At 41.7% G+C, this 16,797-nt stretch overlaps 1 protein-coding gene and 1 long non-coding RNA gene across 5 annotated transcripts in view; one reads left to right on the top strand and one right to left on the bottom strand.

The window, feature by feature from the left end:
• Nucleotides 1-16,797, bottom strand: part of LOC135113748 (uncharacterized) — a 55,844-nt gene that overhangs the window by 35,887 nt on the left and 3,160 nt on the right. For both annotated transcript variants that reach the window (XR_010274975.1, XR_010274977.1), the window contains exon 2: nt 5,697-5,860. This is a non-coding gene — a long non-coding RNA (uncharacterized LOC135113748). The remainder of the gene's footprint in view (nt 1-5,696; nt 5,861-16,797) is intronic.
• Nucleotides 3,752-16,213, top strand: LOC135113746 (uncharacterized). Of its 3 annotated transcripts, none has more exons than XM_064029316.1 (11): nt 3,752-3,882; nt 4,265-4,372; nt 7,275-7,504; nt 8,710-8,814; nt 11,225-11,342; nt 11,657-11,808; nt 11,887-11,964; nt 12,688-12,814; nt 13,357-13,512; nt 14,786-14,998; nt 15,940-16,213. In XM_064029316.1, the coding sequence occupies exons 4-10, from the start codon at nt 8,755-8,757 to the stop codon at nt 14,920-14,922; spliced, it is 828 nt and encodes a 275-aa protein (XP_063885386.1). In that variant the 5' UTR covers nt 3,752-3,882; nt 4,265-4,372; nt 7,275-7,504; nt 8,710-8,754; the 3' UTR covers nt 14,923-14,998; nt 15,940-16,213. The 3 variants fall into 3 exon arrangements, with proteins under 3 accessions (XP_063885386.1, XP_063885387.1, XP_063885388.1); XM_064029317.1 differs by having other exon boundaries at nt 3,823-3,882; nt 4,060-4,372; XM_064029318.1 differs by having other exon boundaries at nt 3,839-3,857.

The following is a 16,797-nucleotide window of genomic DNA, read 5'->3' on the forward strand; positions in this document are numbered from 1 at the left end:
ACAATTGCCATTCCTTTCTTTCTAAGTTTAATGTTAATTATTTCTTCCGTGAACCTTTGTCTTTAAATACGAATGAATGCGTATTCTTTTCTTTCTTAATTTTATGTTGTTTTCTCTCATTTTCTTCTCTCCTCCTCCTCCTCCTCCTTCTTATTCCTCTTCTTTTCTTCTTCTTTTTCTTCTTTTTTTTCTTCTTTTTATCATTACTATTACCATATATTTTTTTTTTATCAACAATGAAAAGTAGTTACATTGTGCGTTCTTTTTACAAACTTGACAGTGAAATTCTCTACTTTTCATAACATCGGAAGCCGGAGGGCAAGTTTTGACATTTGTCAGCTTTCAGTCATTATAAACGACCTAATTTTTCCAGTTTTAACCCGGATATTGAAGAGGAAACACGATATCATTTAAATCCAAAACTATATGTGAAATATATTTTTTAGATGACATTTATATTTTTTCCTCCCTTATAATCAGGTCAGGCAATTAAACAAAACAGGCACTTGAACAGCAAACATCAGCCTCTGTCTAACTCGAACCGTGAAGTGACTGACTAATCTCGCGGCCTCGTGAACACCAGACTGGCGGGCACCCTTGAAATGTTGTCCAAACTTTTCACACAAACTTCAGCGGCATAATTGGGACATCATATTCACCGCAAACTATTCGTGGTATTCGTGAAAGAAAGATTAGCAGCGACATGTCATGCGGCTGGAATACTTCTGGTCAGAATTATATTATTGTCAGCCGCGAGCGAATGAGATCTTGTATTTTGTTTTGTGTGGGAAATTAAATTGCACTTGTATTATTTTCATGATGGGCTTCTTGTTGATTGTTATTTTGTTGTTGTTGTTGTTGTTGTTGTTGTTGTTGTTGTTGTTGTTGCTGTTGTTGTTATTTGTTGTTGTTATCATTTGTTGTTGCTATTCTGGTAAAGTTCAACATAATTATTAAAGGATTTTCTTCTTAAGTTCAGTGACTTCCTTAATTACAGAAAACGAACACACACACACACACACACACACACACACACACACACTCTCTCTCTCTCTCTCTCTCTCTCTCTCTCTCTCTCTCTCTCTCTCTCTCTCTCTCTCTCTCTCTCTCTCTCTCTCTCTCTCTCCAAATTTTAACTAACTTAACTTACAAAAAAAAAAAAAAAATAATCTAACCATGTCATTTACAACCCAGTGAGGAACAACAATTGCTTCCTTCTCATTCCTGGTGAATAATTTTTGCTTCCCTTCAAAAATCGATACAAATCAATGACGTCAAGAAGCACGAGCCAATTATGTAACCATTCCACAAGTCAACACCAATCAGAATGTAGTTTGTTGACGCGCCTCTCTTTTGACGTCATCACTTTTCTTACTATCTACACTGGTTAACCAAGAGATACAAACACGGGCCGACTGAGTACACACACACACACACACACACGCACACGTGGATATGCTCGTATCTCGCCCACTTAGATCAAATAGAAGCACTAAAATAATTAATCTTCTCCTTCCCTTTTTATTTTTCTTCCTCCTTATTCTCCTCGTATTCTTCCTTCTCCTCCGCCTTATCCTTTACTTCTTCCTTCTCCTCCTTCCTTCTTCTAGCCTTCTGCTGTACTGTTCCCTCTCTCTATCTTGTAGCTAGTTAGAAATAGTTACCAAACAATCTTGCAACGACCTAAAAATCTGTTGCTGCTTTTCTATCCCTTGTAATCCTCTTTTTTCCCTCCTGCCCCTGTTTCCCTCCACCCACATTCCCTACAGCAAGAACTACTAACACATTAATTGATATTTTTTCCTCTAGCTCCACTGACCTATTTTTGTCTCCCTTACACAATGAAAAGTGGCTCTGATTCTGAAGGTACTGGTAAACAAGACAACGCTAAACTCCTCTGAGCTTACGTGATTGCTGGTGATGTTAAGGTTGCAATTGTGAGGTTAGTTTAAAGGCAATCGAGAATAGGTCAGAGTGTTATTGATTCGACTTAATAGCAATAGGGAGTTTCAGGAGGAGGTTACAGGATGATGGGTAGAATCAGGTATGTCTGTGTGTGTTAAACAGGGACTGCCACTTGTAGCTGTAATGGTTTCTTGTAGTTTCCTCTGTGTTATTTCTACAAGAATGCAATGGGTGGTGGAATAAAGAGAATGGTACTACTATTATTGCTACTACTAATGCTGCTGCTACAACAACAACAACAACAACAACAACAACAACAACAACAACAACAACAACAACAACAACAACAACAATAACAACAACAACAACAACAACAACAACAACAACAACAACAACAACAACAACAACAACAACAACAACAACAACAACAACAACAACAACAACAACAACAACAACAACAACAACAACAACAACAACTACTACTACTACCACGACTACTACTACTACTACTACTACTACTACTACATTATCACTTAAATCAGAACTTTCACACTGCAATTCACAGAAACTCAGAGGATACAAGAGCTTACATGTACCTTATTTTTGTGCCACCGATTGTGCTACAAAATACAAACACTCCCTCAATCCATTAATAAAAGTCAGACACAAATTCCCGCAATGGAACGAAAGGTTGTGTAATGTTGTGTGTTTGTGTAACGCAATTTTATGAGTTACAGAGGGATTTGTGAGGCTGTTTTTTGCTTTAGACAAGTCATCTGAATTGCTCCATGTGCATGTGTGTGTGTGTGTGGTTACTGTTGTTGTTGTTGTTGATGTGGTGGTGGTGGTAGTAGTAGTAGTAGTAGTAGTAGTAGTAGTAGTAGTAGTAGTGGTGATGGTGGTGGTGGTGGTGGTGGTGGTGGTGGTGGTCTGGGATTCGCTTTAACTAGGTTAGTAAGACAGCAATGGAGAGAGATGGGAGATAGAGAGAGAGAGAGAGAGGAGAGAGAGAGAGAGAGAGAGAGAGAGAGAGAGAGAGAGAGAGAGAGAGAGAGAGCAAGGGTTTCATTGATTGCTTTTTGACGTCCCAATAGAGAAAGAGAGAGAGAGACAACAAAAATAACAAACTGACGAAGGGAAAAGGAGAGAGTTTGAGGTGAAACAATAAAAGAATAAAAAAAAAAATGCATAATAAAATAAAGAAATAGAGAGAGAGAGAGAGAGATGAGAGAGAGAGAGAGAGAGAGAGAGAGAGAGAGAGAAAAGAGGGAGGGAGGGATGTATATTATAAGGGCGAGAGAGAAAGGGAGAGGGAGGGAGGGAGGGAGGGGAGGAGGGGAGACAGTAGGAAGCTGATGCGGTTACAATACTAACCGGATATTACTCTTTTGCAGATCAGTAGTTGTTGCTAGCCTGCCTGCACTGTCTGTCTGTCTGTCTGTCTGTCTGTCCGTATGTATGTATGTATGTATGTATATGTCTGTCTGTGAGTATGTTTCCTTTTGTCTGCGGTCTAGTTTGTTTTTCCTTCCTTCCGCACTCTTCCTTCTCCTCTTCCTCTCCTTCTCTCTCTCTCTCTCTCTCTCTCTCTCTCTGTGTCTGTCTGCCTTTCCTGTCTGGCTTGCTTTATCCTTCGTAGTCCCTCTCTCCCTCTCCCTTTCCCCCCCACCTCTCTCTCTCTCTCTCTCTCTCTCTCTCTCTCTCTCTGGTAATGAGCCTAAGCCCCTACCTCATTACCAAACATTTGTACTGTCAACACCCATCCACACCCCCATATATTACTTAATCCCCTGACTCGCCTCCACTTCTCCCCTTCCTCGCCTGGCCTCTCTCCCCGCCCCCCTCCTCGCACTCAGCCGCCCCCGCCCCCCTCCGCTTCGTCCTGCCGCGGGGGGTCGCTCACACTCTCCTCACACTGTCTCGTGGCAGCGTCCGGAGGCGTGGTGGCCGCGGTTAGGAAAAAAATAGTCTGTGTTTGTGAGTTTACGAGTATTAGTACAGTGATGGAGAGGTGTGAGTGAAGGGAATGTGTGTGTGTGTGTGTGGGTGTGTTGTGTGTGCGTGTGTGCGTGGGTGGGTGTTTAGTGGTTGGCAGTGGAGTGTTCCGAGGTTTCACAAGGTTTCAGTATCGAATTACCTACTTCCTCCATACAGAACATGCACATATGGGCTAAAACCGCTGCGCTGTTGCAGGGTCATCCCGCCAATACGAACATCAAACATCATATTCATGTGATGGTGAAGACAAAAGACACAGTAATAAAGCCAATAATTCAGTAAGACTATTAAAATATAAGGAAACGTTTGATCTTTTTTTAATTTCACGAAAGACACCCGGGAATTTGATATTTTTACGCAGAAACGCCACATGAGAAACTCGGCCGGTGTTTCTGGCGGCGGCAGGAGAAGCCCTTGGGATGTGCGGGAAGCTGGGAGGTCTTCGAGGCACGCTACTGGCGGGGCTATGGTGAGTATAGTAGTGGTTAGTAGTAGTAGTAGTAGTAGTAGTAGTAGTAGTAGTAGTAGTGATAGTAGTGGTAGTAGTAGTAGTAGTGATAGTAGTTGGTAGTAGTAGTAGTGATATTAGTGGTAGTAGTGGCAGTAGTAGTAGGGTAGTAGTAGTAGTAGTAGTAGTAATAATAATAATAATAATAATAATAATAATAATAATAATAATAATAATAATAATAATAAAAGTATTACAGTAAAGGAATAATAGTAATAAAAGTTGTCACAGCGGTACTGGTGGTGGTTATTGTGGTAGTAATGGAGGTTATTGTGGTGGTGATTGTCATGTCCAACGCGCGGTCTCAGGAGTTTGTTTCCTGTGATGAATGACGCGAGAATTGCTAGTGGTGGTGCTGGGAGGTGGAGGGGTGGCGGCGGTGGCGGAGGCGGTGGTGGTGGTGGTGGTAGTGGTGGTGGTGGCTGCGACGGCGGTGACTGTTTCCAAGGGCCGTGCCACCACCACCATCACCCGCCAGACACACGCGCCGCGCGCACACACACACACACACACACACACGTCGCCCTGTTGCCCTTGACTGTCAAAGTCTTTCTCGTGCACATTCTCTCAGGCGTCAAGTTACGAAATTGAAATAAAACTTGACTTTGCACAGTTGGTACGCTTCCTTGCACTGAGAAAAAGGAACTGAAGGGAGTGTATACGTCAAATAAAAAAAAAAAAAAAAAAAACTGAGCTAGACTAAAAAATCCAACACAGAAATATTAACGTACATATGATCATGTCTGTACAGTTTCTTTTTATTTTTGTCGATTGGGAAATACTAAATCCAAGAAACAATTGATGTTTCCTTAGTTTTGTACCGTTGAATGATGGAAATGTACACAAAAAACAAACTTATGTACACCAAAAAGAAAATAATAGCAGGATCATAAATACGCATTTACGTGCTTGACAAATACTGAATCTTGAAAAAAAAAAAAAAATCATATATCTGGTTTTACACAAGAGAAAATTGAAAAAAAAATATGGCCGTAAAAAAAAGAAAAAAAAATCTAAAACCAAACGTACACAACTTGCTAAATAAGAAAAAAAGAACACTGAATCTAAAAAAAAAAAAAATAAAAATAAATAAATAAAATTTTGATGCTTACTCTACTTTGCATCTCTCTAGATTATCACATGCAAAGACGGAGAGAGAGAAAAAAAAAAGATCATACATACACGTTAGAAAATAGTAGAAAATTAGAGAAGTAAAAATTATTAATCTACATTCAAACATACACCTTTTCTCAGTGGCAAATAAAAAAAAAAAAGTGATATTTACCTTTGCACCTCTGAAGACTCCCTTGCAAACACACAGCCTAGCCTAGCCAGCCAGCCAGCCAGCCAGCCAGGTCAGACACACGCCAGACCCAGCACTCGGCCACTCACTCCTAAAAGGGCCTTGTAGATAACCACTTTTGTAGCTGCAATCCTCCTACGTGCACCCTGTAACCAACACAACACTCGTTAGAATCACTCTTATTTTCGTCACTTGCACAATTTCCAGACACCGTTATTTATGTATAGTCACGGCCAAAAGTCTGTTCACGAGCAGCATTCTTTTCCACTAGTTTTAAGCGGTTTACCCTTAATTGTGAGTCCTCTGATGTGTTGGTAGTGAGTTATCTTACAAACCTGACAAATGATAAATTATAAATCAGAGTAACTTAAAACTGAAGGAAAAGATAAAGAGTAAAAGAGAGAATGCCAAGTTACACGAGATCTGAACGCGACTGTACAGGTATTCTAAATAATTAAGGTAACGATGGGCAGATTTGTCGAAATTATAGGTTTACAAGGAAAAATTTTACGGCGTTATATTCACCGTGGTTGATTTCTTTATTTTTAATGTTATTTTTTCTACGAGAAGTTCTGAAATCTTTGGGGTGTAAGCTTGAAAGAGAGCACACTGACGTTGACCTTGGAGCTGCCCCCCCCCCCCTCTCTCTCTCTCTCTCTCTCTCTCTCTCTCTCTCTCTCTCTCTCTCTCTCTCTCTCTCTCTCTCTCTCTCTCTCTCTCCCTCTTACTTTGTCTCTCTTTCTTCTTTAGCTGTCTGTCTGTGTGTCCATCTTTCTGACTAACTACCATTACCCATACAGATAAAACCAAAACTCTAAACTTCTATGACCTTCTCCCCAGGCAACCTTCCTTACTGGTCACCACATCGCTGCTGTTTCCCTCCTCCTAATTCAAAGGGTGGAATCAAAAGCATTTCGTCTCCTCACCTCCTCTTCCCTGCCTGCTTCAGCCTCTCTCTGTCTTTGTCACAAGGTTGCTGTCTTCTATCTCTACTTTCATGCTAACTGCTATTCTGACCTTGTAACTGCATACCTCATTACTTCCCTCACTCCTCACCACATTCCCTGAGACTCCCCCTCTTAACCTAAACTCACCTTTAACCAACCTTCCTCACTCTTCACTTGCCTTATATTACCAAGGCGCCGTGCCCCTATAGACGCTGGCGACCACGGAAAGGCACACCTCTCTCTCTCTCTCTCTGGTCAACTGAAGCAGATGTCCAGCCTCTCTTTCATTTCCCACTACTCTCGCTATTCCATCCATGTACTTTTCTCTTTGCCTGCATCTTGCTCTTTTACCTGTAACTCTTCTCGTTATACTTAAGTCCCCTATCATTCTTCGTCACATCAGTAAAATTCCCTCTCTTAACTTCACCTCTCTCTCTCTCTCTCTTGTAACCCTCTGTCATCGCTAAAGTCCCCTCTATTAACTTAACCCTCCCAAAAGCAATCCTTTCTCACCACATCACAAACTCCCTTTATTAACTTCACCCTCCCCAAGCAACCTTCCTCCCTACTCACATCACAAAAATTCCCTCTTTTAAACCTACACTCCCCCCAGGCCATCTCTCCTCACCACATCGCTGCTACTCCTGGCGCTGGCTAGAGGGGGAGAAGGCGCTACCGTAAGCACCTCAACGGAGCTGCCGCCACAAACCCCGTGTCAGGTGCTTCTCGAGGGCGGCGTGCAGAGGTCTGGGCTACGAGGACACGCCACTACCTGACTCCCTACAGCACAAGTTGCCTAATCTTGCATCCGAGGAGCTTCTGTCCTTTCTACCTCTCCTACAGGTTAGATGACGACAAAGAAGGTTGAAAGGGAGGGAAATATAGTGGGAAAGGAAAAGAATATAAGAAAAGAAGGATAAGGAGAGAAGACATTGAGGGAAAGAAAGGAGAATATACGGGGGGAAAGGAAATGAGTAAAAGGAGCAGTGAAAATATTGATAGGAAAAGGAAAGGATTGAAAAAGAGGATTTGGAGAAGGCTAAAGGTGAGCATGAAGGAAAAGGAAGAAGTGAAAATATAAGAAGAAAAGAAAAGAAAGATTGAAAGAAGGGTAAAGAGAGAAGGGAAGATTGAAAGAGAGGAGAATAGAGGGGAGAACAGGAAAAAAAAGATTAAAGGGAGATGGAAAGAAGGCAAAAGAGAAATAATGAAAGGAAGTAGTAAGAATGTAGGGAAGAACATGAAGGAAGTAAAAGGAGGATAGAAAGAAGGGTAAACAAAGATGAGAATAAGGGTGTTAGAAAAGGTAAACGAGTAAAATAAAGTAAAGGAAATAGAATGGGAAACGAAAAAGGGAGAAAAATGCAAAGATGAGAGAGAGAGAGAGAGAGAGAGAGAGAGAGAGAGAGAGAGAGAGAGAGAGAGAGAGAGAGAGAGAGAGAGAGAGAGAGAGAATCAGATACACACTAACCAAATAGACGCAAACAGAAACAAAAGGATAGATTGAACAACATGGAAGAAGAACAGAGAATAGAGAAAGAGGAAGGGAGGCGGAGAGTGAGAGAAGGGCAAGCGAATATAAGAGAGGGAGAAGGGAGAGGAAGGGAGAGGAAGGGATGGAGAAGCAAAGAGGCTTGAAGGAAGAGATCGGATAGCAAGGTGAAGGGGTGTGTCAAAGGAGAGGAAATAAAAAAAGGGAAGGGAGATGAAAGCAGCCGAGAAAGGCGACCTAAGCAGGGAAACAAAGAAGAGAAGCAAAGGACGTAGGGAGAAGGAGAGATAAAAGAGAGACAGGGAGACGAGAGGAAGGGAAACCGGAGGAACTTACAAGAGGGGTACAAAATATGAAATAAATAAAAAAAAAGAAGAGAAAGGAAAGAACAGAATGTAATGAAAGATGATATTGTGTATGCTTCTTTGTGTGTGTGTGTGTGTGTGTGTGTGTGTGTGTGTGTGTGTGTGTGTGTGTGTGTGTGTGTGTGTGTGTGTGTGTGTGTGTGTGTGTGTGTGAGTGTGTGTGTGTGTTTATGTATGCATGTACGTTTCAGGTCGGGTGTTCTGAAGGTCTAAGGGAGTTCCTGTGTGCACTCTACATGCCTGTGTGCACCAACTATGGGTTCCATCTGCCCCCCTGCCGCTCCCTGTGCAAGAAGGTAAGGCAACACACACACACACACACACACACACACACACACACACACACACACACACATTTATTCTTATATAAATGCGAGGCTACATACAAGACTACAGGAGAGAGAGAGAGAGAGAGAGAGAGGAGAGAGAGAGAGAGAGAGAGAGAGAGAGAGAGAGAGAGAGAGAGAGAGAGAGGAGAGAGAGAGAGAGAGAGAGAGAGAGAGACGCGATTCACAGCCTAAAGGGAAAAATAGTAATGTAAAGTTGATTTTCGAAGCCTTTGGAGATGCACGCACGCACACACACACACACACACACACACACACACACACACACACACACACACACACACACACACACACACACACACGCACACAACAGCGGATGCACTAACTCCATTATTCTAAATTAAGTAAATACATCAATAGACATATAAATGAACTATGTCTACATAAAAGTCATTTTCATAAACTGTATTGCCAACACGGAATCCTACATACGTACGTACATACATACATACATACATATACATACATACATAAATACATACGTGCATAGGCGGCCAGGGAAGGCGCGCACACACACACACACACACACACACACACACACACACACACACACACACACACACACACACAGTTAAAGCGAATCCAGACCACCACCACCACCACCACCACCATTATTACCACTACTACCACTACTACTACTACTACCACATCAGCAACAACAGCAGCAGCAACGCGCACACACACACACACACACACACACACACACACACACACACACACACACACACACACACACACAAGCATATGGCAAAAACACACACACACATTACAGTCATAATTTAATTTGTCTGATGAGAATTTGCACTAATCATGGTGAACCAACATCGTGTTTACCTTTTGGAGGCGGTTTTCCCTCCTACTTTCCCTCCTTTTCCTTCACTTTTTTCCTCCCTCCTGCCTTAGTTCACTCGCTTCTCCCCTCCTTCATTTATCTTCCTTTCCTCCTTTACTCTATAATTTTCTTGCTTCTCTCACTTTCATAATCCTTCTTTCTCCTTTCTCCTTTCTCCTTATAATTATTTTTCTCCCTTCCGCTTCACTCTCCCTTTTCCCTTAGTTCCTTCTTTTTCCCTTCCATCCTTTATCCCCATCCATTCACCCCTTTACTTTCTTTCTTATCCATCCACTTCCCATAATTCTTTCTCGCAACCTTCTCTCTCCTCAAGTCCTTCCTACTTCTCTCCTTTCAGGCTTTCTCTCACTGCTTTCTCTTCCTCTTCCTCCCTTTCGTTCTCTCATCTTATTCTGACTTTTTTCTTCGTATCTTCGTATCTACTTTCTCCCTTCTCCCCTTCTGCGCTTTCTTCATGGTTTTCTTACTCCCTACATTCTCTTTCTCGTCTCTCCCTTTAGATCAGTCCTTTATTTCTTTCAATTGTTATCCTTCTTCCTTTTTTCTCCTTCCTAAACTTACTTCCACTTTATTGCTAGTTCTCTCTCTCTCTCTCTCTCTCTCTCTCTCTCTCTCTCTCTCTCTCTCTCTCTCTCTCTCTCTCTCTCTCTCTCTCTCTCTCTCTCTCTCTCAAAAATAACTTTCCGATATTTACAAAGAGTACACGGCCACGCAGGCAATTATTCAACAATGGTCCTGTAAATGTTGATGAATGATTATGGAAATGTCCCAAGTTTTATTCACTTTATTCATTGGCATTGTCCATTATATTGTTTCCTTTCACTCTGGCAACACGCGGCATTCTTTTATAGGGAGATGTGGCGTGTGCTTGTATTACTGCCGGCTTGTCTGTCTGTTCGTCTGTCTATATGTCTGTCCTTCCCCTGCTTTCTTGTCTATTTCTCTCTTTTTTTTCTAAGTGTTTAAGTGTTTCTCTATCTGTTTGTCTTTTTTATCTTTCCCTCTTTGTATATCTGTCTATCAGTATATTTTCGTCTGTCTGTGTCTACCTGTACTTTTTTTCACAAGTGTCTGTCTATCCGTCCGTCATTTCCGCCTACCTGTCTGTCTATCTATTTTCGTCTGTTATTTGCGTCTGCCTGTCTTTTCCTGTCCGAGTGTCTATTTGCATGTCTGCCTTTCAGTCTATTTGTCAATGTATTTTTGTCTGCATGTCATGGCTTCCAAGTACTGTTACTGAGCCACATATTCGCTAAATAATAAGATTCTCAACCCTTCAGGCCTTCAGTTTCTCTTTCATCCCTTCTCTTTTATCACCCTCTTAAACATTTTCACTTCCTTTCACTTGCTTTTAAAATTTTGTCGCCTCTTCCATTCTTCTATCCCTTCTATTCCACCCCTTTTTTACTTTAAGTTCTTTTAACACGAGTTCCTTATCAGTCCTCCTTTTGTACCCACTTTCCACTCTGCTCCTTATTTAATTATCCCTCTTTCCTCCCCGGCCAGGCGCGGGAGGGGTGTGCGGAGGCCATGATGGTGCTGAGTCTGTCTTGGCCTTCAAAGTTCGACTGCACTAGATTCCCTGAACACCACGAATTGATGTGTGTCACCACCCTGAACCAGAGTACGTGTGTGTGTGTGTGTGTGTGTGTGTGTGTGCGTGTGTGTGTGTGTGTGTGTGTGTGTGTGTGTGTGTTGGACCAGGGTTTTATGATGTTATTGGTATGTTATTTCTATGTATATCTTTGCAAACTGTGATCAATAAACAATCTGAATTTGAATGTGTGTGTGTGTGTGTGTGTGTGTGTGTGTGTGTGTGTGTGTGTGTGTGTGTGTGTGTGTGTGTGTGTGTGTAGGAAGACATGCACGTAAAAATAATACTAAAAATCTACAATAAAACAGCAAAATAAACTAGTGATAAAACCTTTCTTTCCTCAGGCAGTTTTGGAAGCATCCCCACTACCACCACCACCACCACCGCCGCCCCTGTCATCCTCCCCACTTTTCCATCTTCCCCTGCGCCTTCATTCCCCTCCCACCACAGCGTTCTGCTAACTCCCTGCACCTCCAACGCTGACTGTGTGTTTGAGGTCAGTAGTAGTAGTAATAGTAGTAGTAGTAGTAGTAGTAGTAGTGATGGTGGTTTTGATTTTTTTTCATTATTACAGAGGGCAGTGTGTCGAGGTGGTGAGTGTGTGTGTGAGTATCCGAGGACTTGGGGACCGACGGGCTGTGAATACACTCAGGTAAGTCCCCCTCCCCCCTCTCTCTCTCTCTCTCTAAGCCTCCCTCCCCCTTTAATTTTTTACTGTCTCTTTCTTCTCCTTAAACATTCTCTTTCTCCTCTTCTTTCTCTCCCCATATCCCTTTCTTATTAAGTATTCCTTTTCTCTTCTCTTTCTCTTCAGTCACTTGCCTTCTTTTCTCTCTCTCTCTCTCTCTCTCTCTCTCTCTCTCTCTCTCTCTCTCTCTCTCTCTCTCTCTCTCTCTCTCTCTCCGCTCTGCTCTTTCTTATCCCTCTTAATTCTCTCCCCTCTTCCCTTTCCCTGATTTACACATCTTAATCTAAGTTTCTCCATCTCTATATTCGCCACTTAACAGGTCTCATCTCTACTTGCTCTGTGATTTATCGTGTTCTTCCTCCTCCGTCTTCAGCCTCTTCCTTCTCCAACTCCTTCCTTTGCCCATCTCCGTCTCCTCTTTCTTCTACTTTTCCCTTTGACTTCCTTCCTTCTCATGCAACATATAGTCTCCTATCTCTTTTTAAATCCTTTCTCTATCTATCTCTATTTTCAACCTCTTCTTTATTCTCCATACCTCCTTGCTCTTGTTTCCTTTCATGCTCTCTCTCTTCTTCTCATGTCTCCCCTCACCTTGGCATATCCTTTTCTCTCTCAGCCTTGTCCTTGCTCTCCTCCTCCCTCTCCTCCTTCTCCTCCTCCTTCGTCACACTTCATTCTCTCTTTCAGATCTTGGGCGGCCAATGTACATCTGATAGCCAGTGCTCCTCTGTTACACTCAATTCTGTATGTAACAATTCAGTGTGTACCTGCGTGCCTCCCCTCACGAGCTACCTGAACCTCGCATGCATCCACGGTAAGTCTAAATACCATATTTTAACCATTTCATTGCTACATGACACATTATTCTTTAATCATTAACCACTCTGGGATATCTTTTCGTCTCCTGCAGCCACCTGTATACCATTGTACGGACTAGAAACTGCAAAATCTGTTCTTTTCATTTTTTTTTATCTCCTTTCTTCTAGAGGTTTATAATGATTCCATGTATTGCTTTTAGTGGTGTGAATTGCTGTACATCGTAGTGAAAGGGGTAAGACACTTCTGCCCACACCCCGACTACTTTAAAAAACCGGCTTTAGTTGAAGTGACACGTGTTTTGAGGATGCTTTTACGGTTCTACTAAAAGATTAACATGATTTCTATATGATCAACAGGGGAAACACTCTTGAGAACCCTGCTAATCATCTTTGTGGCCTTTGTGAATAGTCGTGGTGAAAGAGCAAAGCATTTCTGAATACAAGCATAAAACCTCCTTGTGCTGTTTGTATCTTCCAGTTCGTTCTTATCCTTGTTTTCTGGGTGTATTTTTGATTCCTCTGGTGTTGCGTCTCCCAGCCAGCGGCATCGGGGACATGTGCTATAACGATGCCCAGTGCCGCGCTCTTAACAAGTTCAGCTTCTGTCGTCTGGCTGTGGCGGAGGTGGTGGGCGTATGCGCATGTGACCCCGACCAGTTCATTGACTCGAGAGGATATTGTGTGCCGCGCCTGGGTAAGTTCAGGCTAAGTTAAGACCACTACAGATTTCTTGTCCTCTTCCTCCTCCTCCTTGTTTTCACACGTATAGGTTAGGTTAGGTTAAGTTAGGTTAGGTTTGGTCCTTCCCTTCATCTTCGTTCTTTTTGTGATAATTTCTCTTTTATGTGATCTTTTCTTCCTTCTCATCCCCTCTTCTTCCTCCTTGTACTTGTATTCATACGCAGCACTCATCTTTCTTTCTTTCTTTCTTTCTTTCTCATCATCTATCTTTTGTACCTGGTAACTTCTTTTGTTTGATCTCTTTTTTTTCCTTTTCATCTCCTTTTCCTCCTCCTACTTGTTTCCATACGCGTCATTCATCTTTTTCTTTTTTTCTCATCATCTATCTTTTGTACCTAATAATTTCTCTTCCATGCGATTTCTCTCCCTTCTCATCTCTTTCCATCCATCACCTCTCTTAATTATCATCCACCTTTCCGTGACTTTCCATCCTTCCCGTTTCCTACTCTCATCTCATTCATCTGTTCCTTTTTCTATCCTTCTTTTTCTCGTCTTCTTCACTCTGTTCTCTTCATCACCCTTCTCCTCTCCGTCATCTTCACTCTGTTCTTCCTCTCATCATCATTCCTCTCATTATCCTAATTATTTTATCATTCAGTACCTCCTCCTCCTATCAAACGTAAACACTTCATACACTTGCCCCGCTCCTCTTGCTTACAAACAGCGTCCTTTGGGGTTGTTTTTAGCTTCCTTTCCTGCTTTTTTAGGGCCTAACTTAGCTCCTTGTACGTAAAAGTTAGGCCTGCCCTCCTTCATGTTGCTTCCTGTCACTTAGCTTCTGACTTGTTTACTTTTTTGTAGGTTTTAAGTTACTTGCGTGTGGAAAGTTGGTCTATTCCTACTGGTTTCTCTCATTTACTTGTCTTCTAATTTATGTGTCTTGCTTTTTGTAGGTTTTAAGTTATTTGCTTGCGTGTGGAAAGTTGAACTATTCCTACAAGTTACCCTCATTTACTTGTCTCCTAATTTATGTGTGTTGTAAGTTTTATTTCCGTATATATAAAAGTTCCTATGACGAATTATTTCAAGATGGAGGATTCAAGACACTTCTCCAATGATGGATAATCCTTTTGGCACGTTTCCTGCATGGCCTGGCACTTCAGTGGGCTTTTTTTTTATAGCAAAATCTTGCAGCCCTTGGCCAATATCCCTCTTACATAAAAGAAGACCAGAGCAAGTAGTCTTACAGATTCTTCCACGTGTCACCTCCTGCCTGCATTCCCCAGGAGGTCGGTGCTACAAGGGGAACTGTCCTAGGCAGCTCGGCGCCGCCCTCTGCCAGCGGGGAAGAGATGCAGTACTCAAATGTTTTTGTCGCAAGAAAGCTGTACAGAGAAGGGGCGTGTGTATCCCGCCGACGTAACACACACACACACACACACACACACACACACACACACACACACACACACACAGGTAGTACACGGCTTTTACTCCAGGTCAGTATTTTATTTCTTGCCTGTTTGCCTGAATATGCAGAAATCACAAATGTATTTTCCTTCCTTTCATCGCGCCAGTCTCACAATAATTAATTTTCCTTCCTCTGTAATAATTTTTAGCCTTAAAACTTTTAGTACCATTGTTGCCATCCTGCCTAATGACTTTTTTATACGTAGTCGAGACTATAACTGAACATTCGCGTGTCAATCCATTCAAACCAGAGCATATTATTAAAGCACTGATTTTGTAACTTTTACGCGTATATCCATTAATTATTCATATACCAGAAATGTGTGGATTTCTCTTTTACCCGTGCACATTGAACCTTATTTCAATCTTTCACAACACTCATTTTAATTTCTGATTTTAATGTAACTCTTCAGGAAATTATCGATGCAGCGCTACATGACATCTATTTGTATTGCTGAATCTAATGTGACTTCAAAACAATTACTCATATACGTGTTATTATTGTAAATCTTCAGAACATTCCCTCTTTTAATGCATCTCTGAGAAAAATGTAATATTTCTGCTTTTAATGTCTTATGACTCCTTTTTCTTTCCATAATCAATATTTCTGTGTTTTCAAGGTTTTCCACCATTTATACTTTTTTTTTTACTTTCTCAACATTTTCCACAATCATATTTGATGTGTATTTTTTTCAATGTTTTCACTATATTTGTGTGTGTATTTTCAACGTTTTGCACTATCTATATATTTATTTATTTATTTTTAAAGTTTTTCATTACCTGTTTTCATGTGTGTATTTTCAACGTTTTTCCATCACCTATATTTGTATTTATTTTTCAATGTTTTTTTTCTCTATTTCACTATCTACATTAAAGTGTGCATTTTCAACGTTTTTCCAACATCTGTATTTGTGCTTACATTTTCAAGGCACCACTTCAGGACGTCCATTTCCATCAACTCCTATTTCAGTTTCAAGGCTTCGCGTTTCGTCCTCACCCAAGCTTTCTTAATGGCGCAATACCCGAAGGCGGAGACCAACACGCTATCTCGCCTGACGTGGCCCCTTCTGTGCTTCCTCCAGTCACCTATATTTAGCTCACCTGGACGCCGCCTCGGAACAACAAACATAATTAGCACCTGCACTAATACGTATCGTTCAATATTAACAGGAGTGAAACTAAGGGCTTTTTATATATTCGCTTATGTGTTTTTAGTCTAGATTTTTCAATAAATGTAAAGAAAACCACTGGATTTGCACTCTCAAACTCGGGATCGTATTCTAAAAGGCTTCTGTGCTGCACCTCCACTATTTTCAAAAGGCTCTAGCTGACGTTACACGGGTTTGTGAGTGTGTGATATATTAACAAGATTTTTATATTATTAACAGGAGAAACACTCATGAGAATCCAGAAAATCCTTTACGTGGCCTTTGAAAATAGTCGTGATGAGAGAGCAAAGCGCTTCAGAATACACCCCTCGATCCTTTAGATGTGTGTGTGTGTGTGTGTGTGTGTGTGTGTGTGTAGAATAGCTCTAATTTCTTGTCATAAAAACACTGTAATAACTTTTCTAATTTGAGAGAGAGAGAGAGAGAGAGAGAGAGAGAGAGAGAGAGAGAGAGAGAGAGAGAGAGGAAGATACTACTAACCTATGTAAATATCCAATCTTGTCTTGCTGGGTCGCCGTGGGCTAACTTCCCTCCGCAGGATATTGCCTAAGGGAGAGTGTGGCTCCTCTCCCTCTCCTCCCTCTCTCCCTCATTCCCTTCCTCTTGAACATCTATATCCCCTTGCGCCATCTCTCCCTTTCCAGCGGCGCCATATGCCC

The sequence above is a fragment of the Scylla paramamosain genome, chromosome 26, assembly GCF_035594125.1.
Source record: "Scylla paramamosain isolate STU-SP2022 chromosome 26, ASM3559412v1, whole genome shotgun sequence".
Classification (NCBI taxonomy): domain Eukaryota; kingdom Metazoa; phylum Arthropoda; class Malacostraca; order Decapoda; family Portunidae; genus Scylla; species Scylla paramamosain.

Excerpts from the sequence above, each read along its gene's own strand:
- LOC135113746 (XM_064029316.1), top strand. The coding sequence starts at position 8,755 with ATGCCTGTGTGCACCAACTATGGGTTCCATCTGCCCCCCTGCCGCTCC. Across the intron at positions 12,815-13,356 it reads GAACCTCGCATGCATCCACG|CCAGCGGCATCGGGGACATG; the intron begins GTAAGTCTAAAT and ends TGCGTCTCCCAG. Across the intron at positions 13,513-14,785 it reads ATATTGTGTGCCGCGCCTGG|GAGGTCGGTGCTACAAGGGG; the intron begins GTAAGTTCAGGC and ends TGCATTCCCCAG.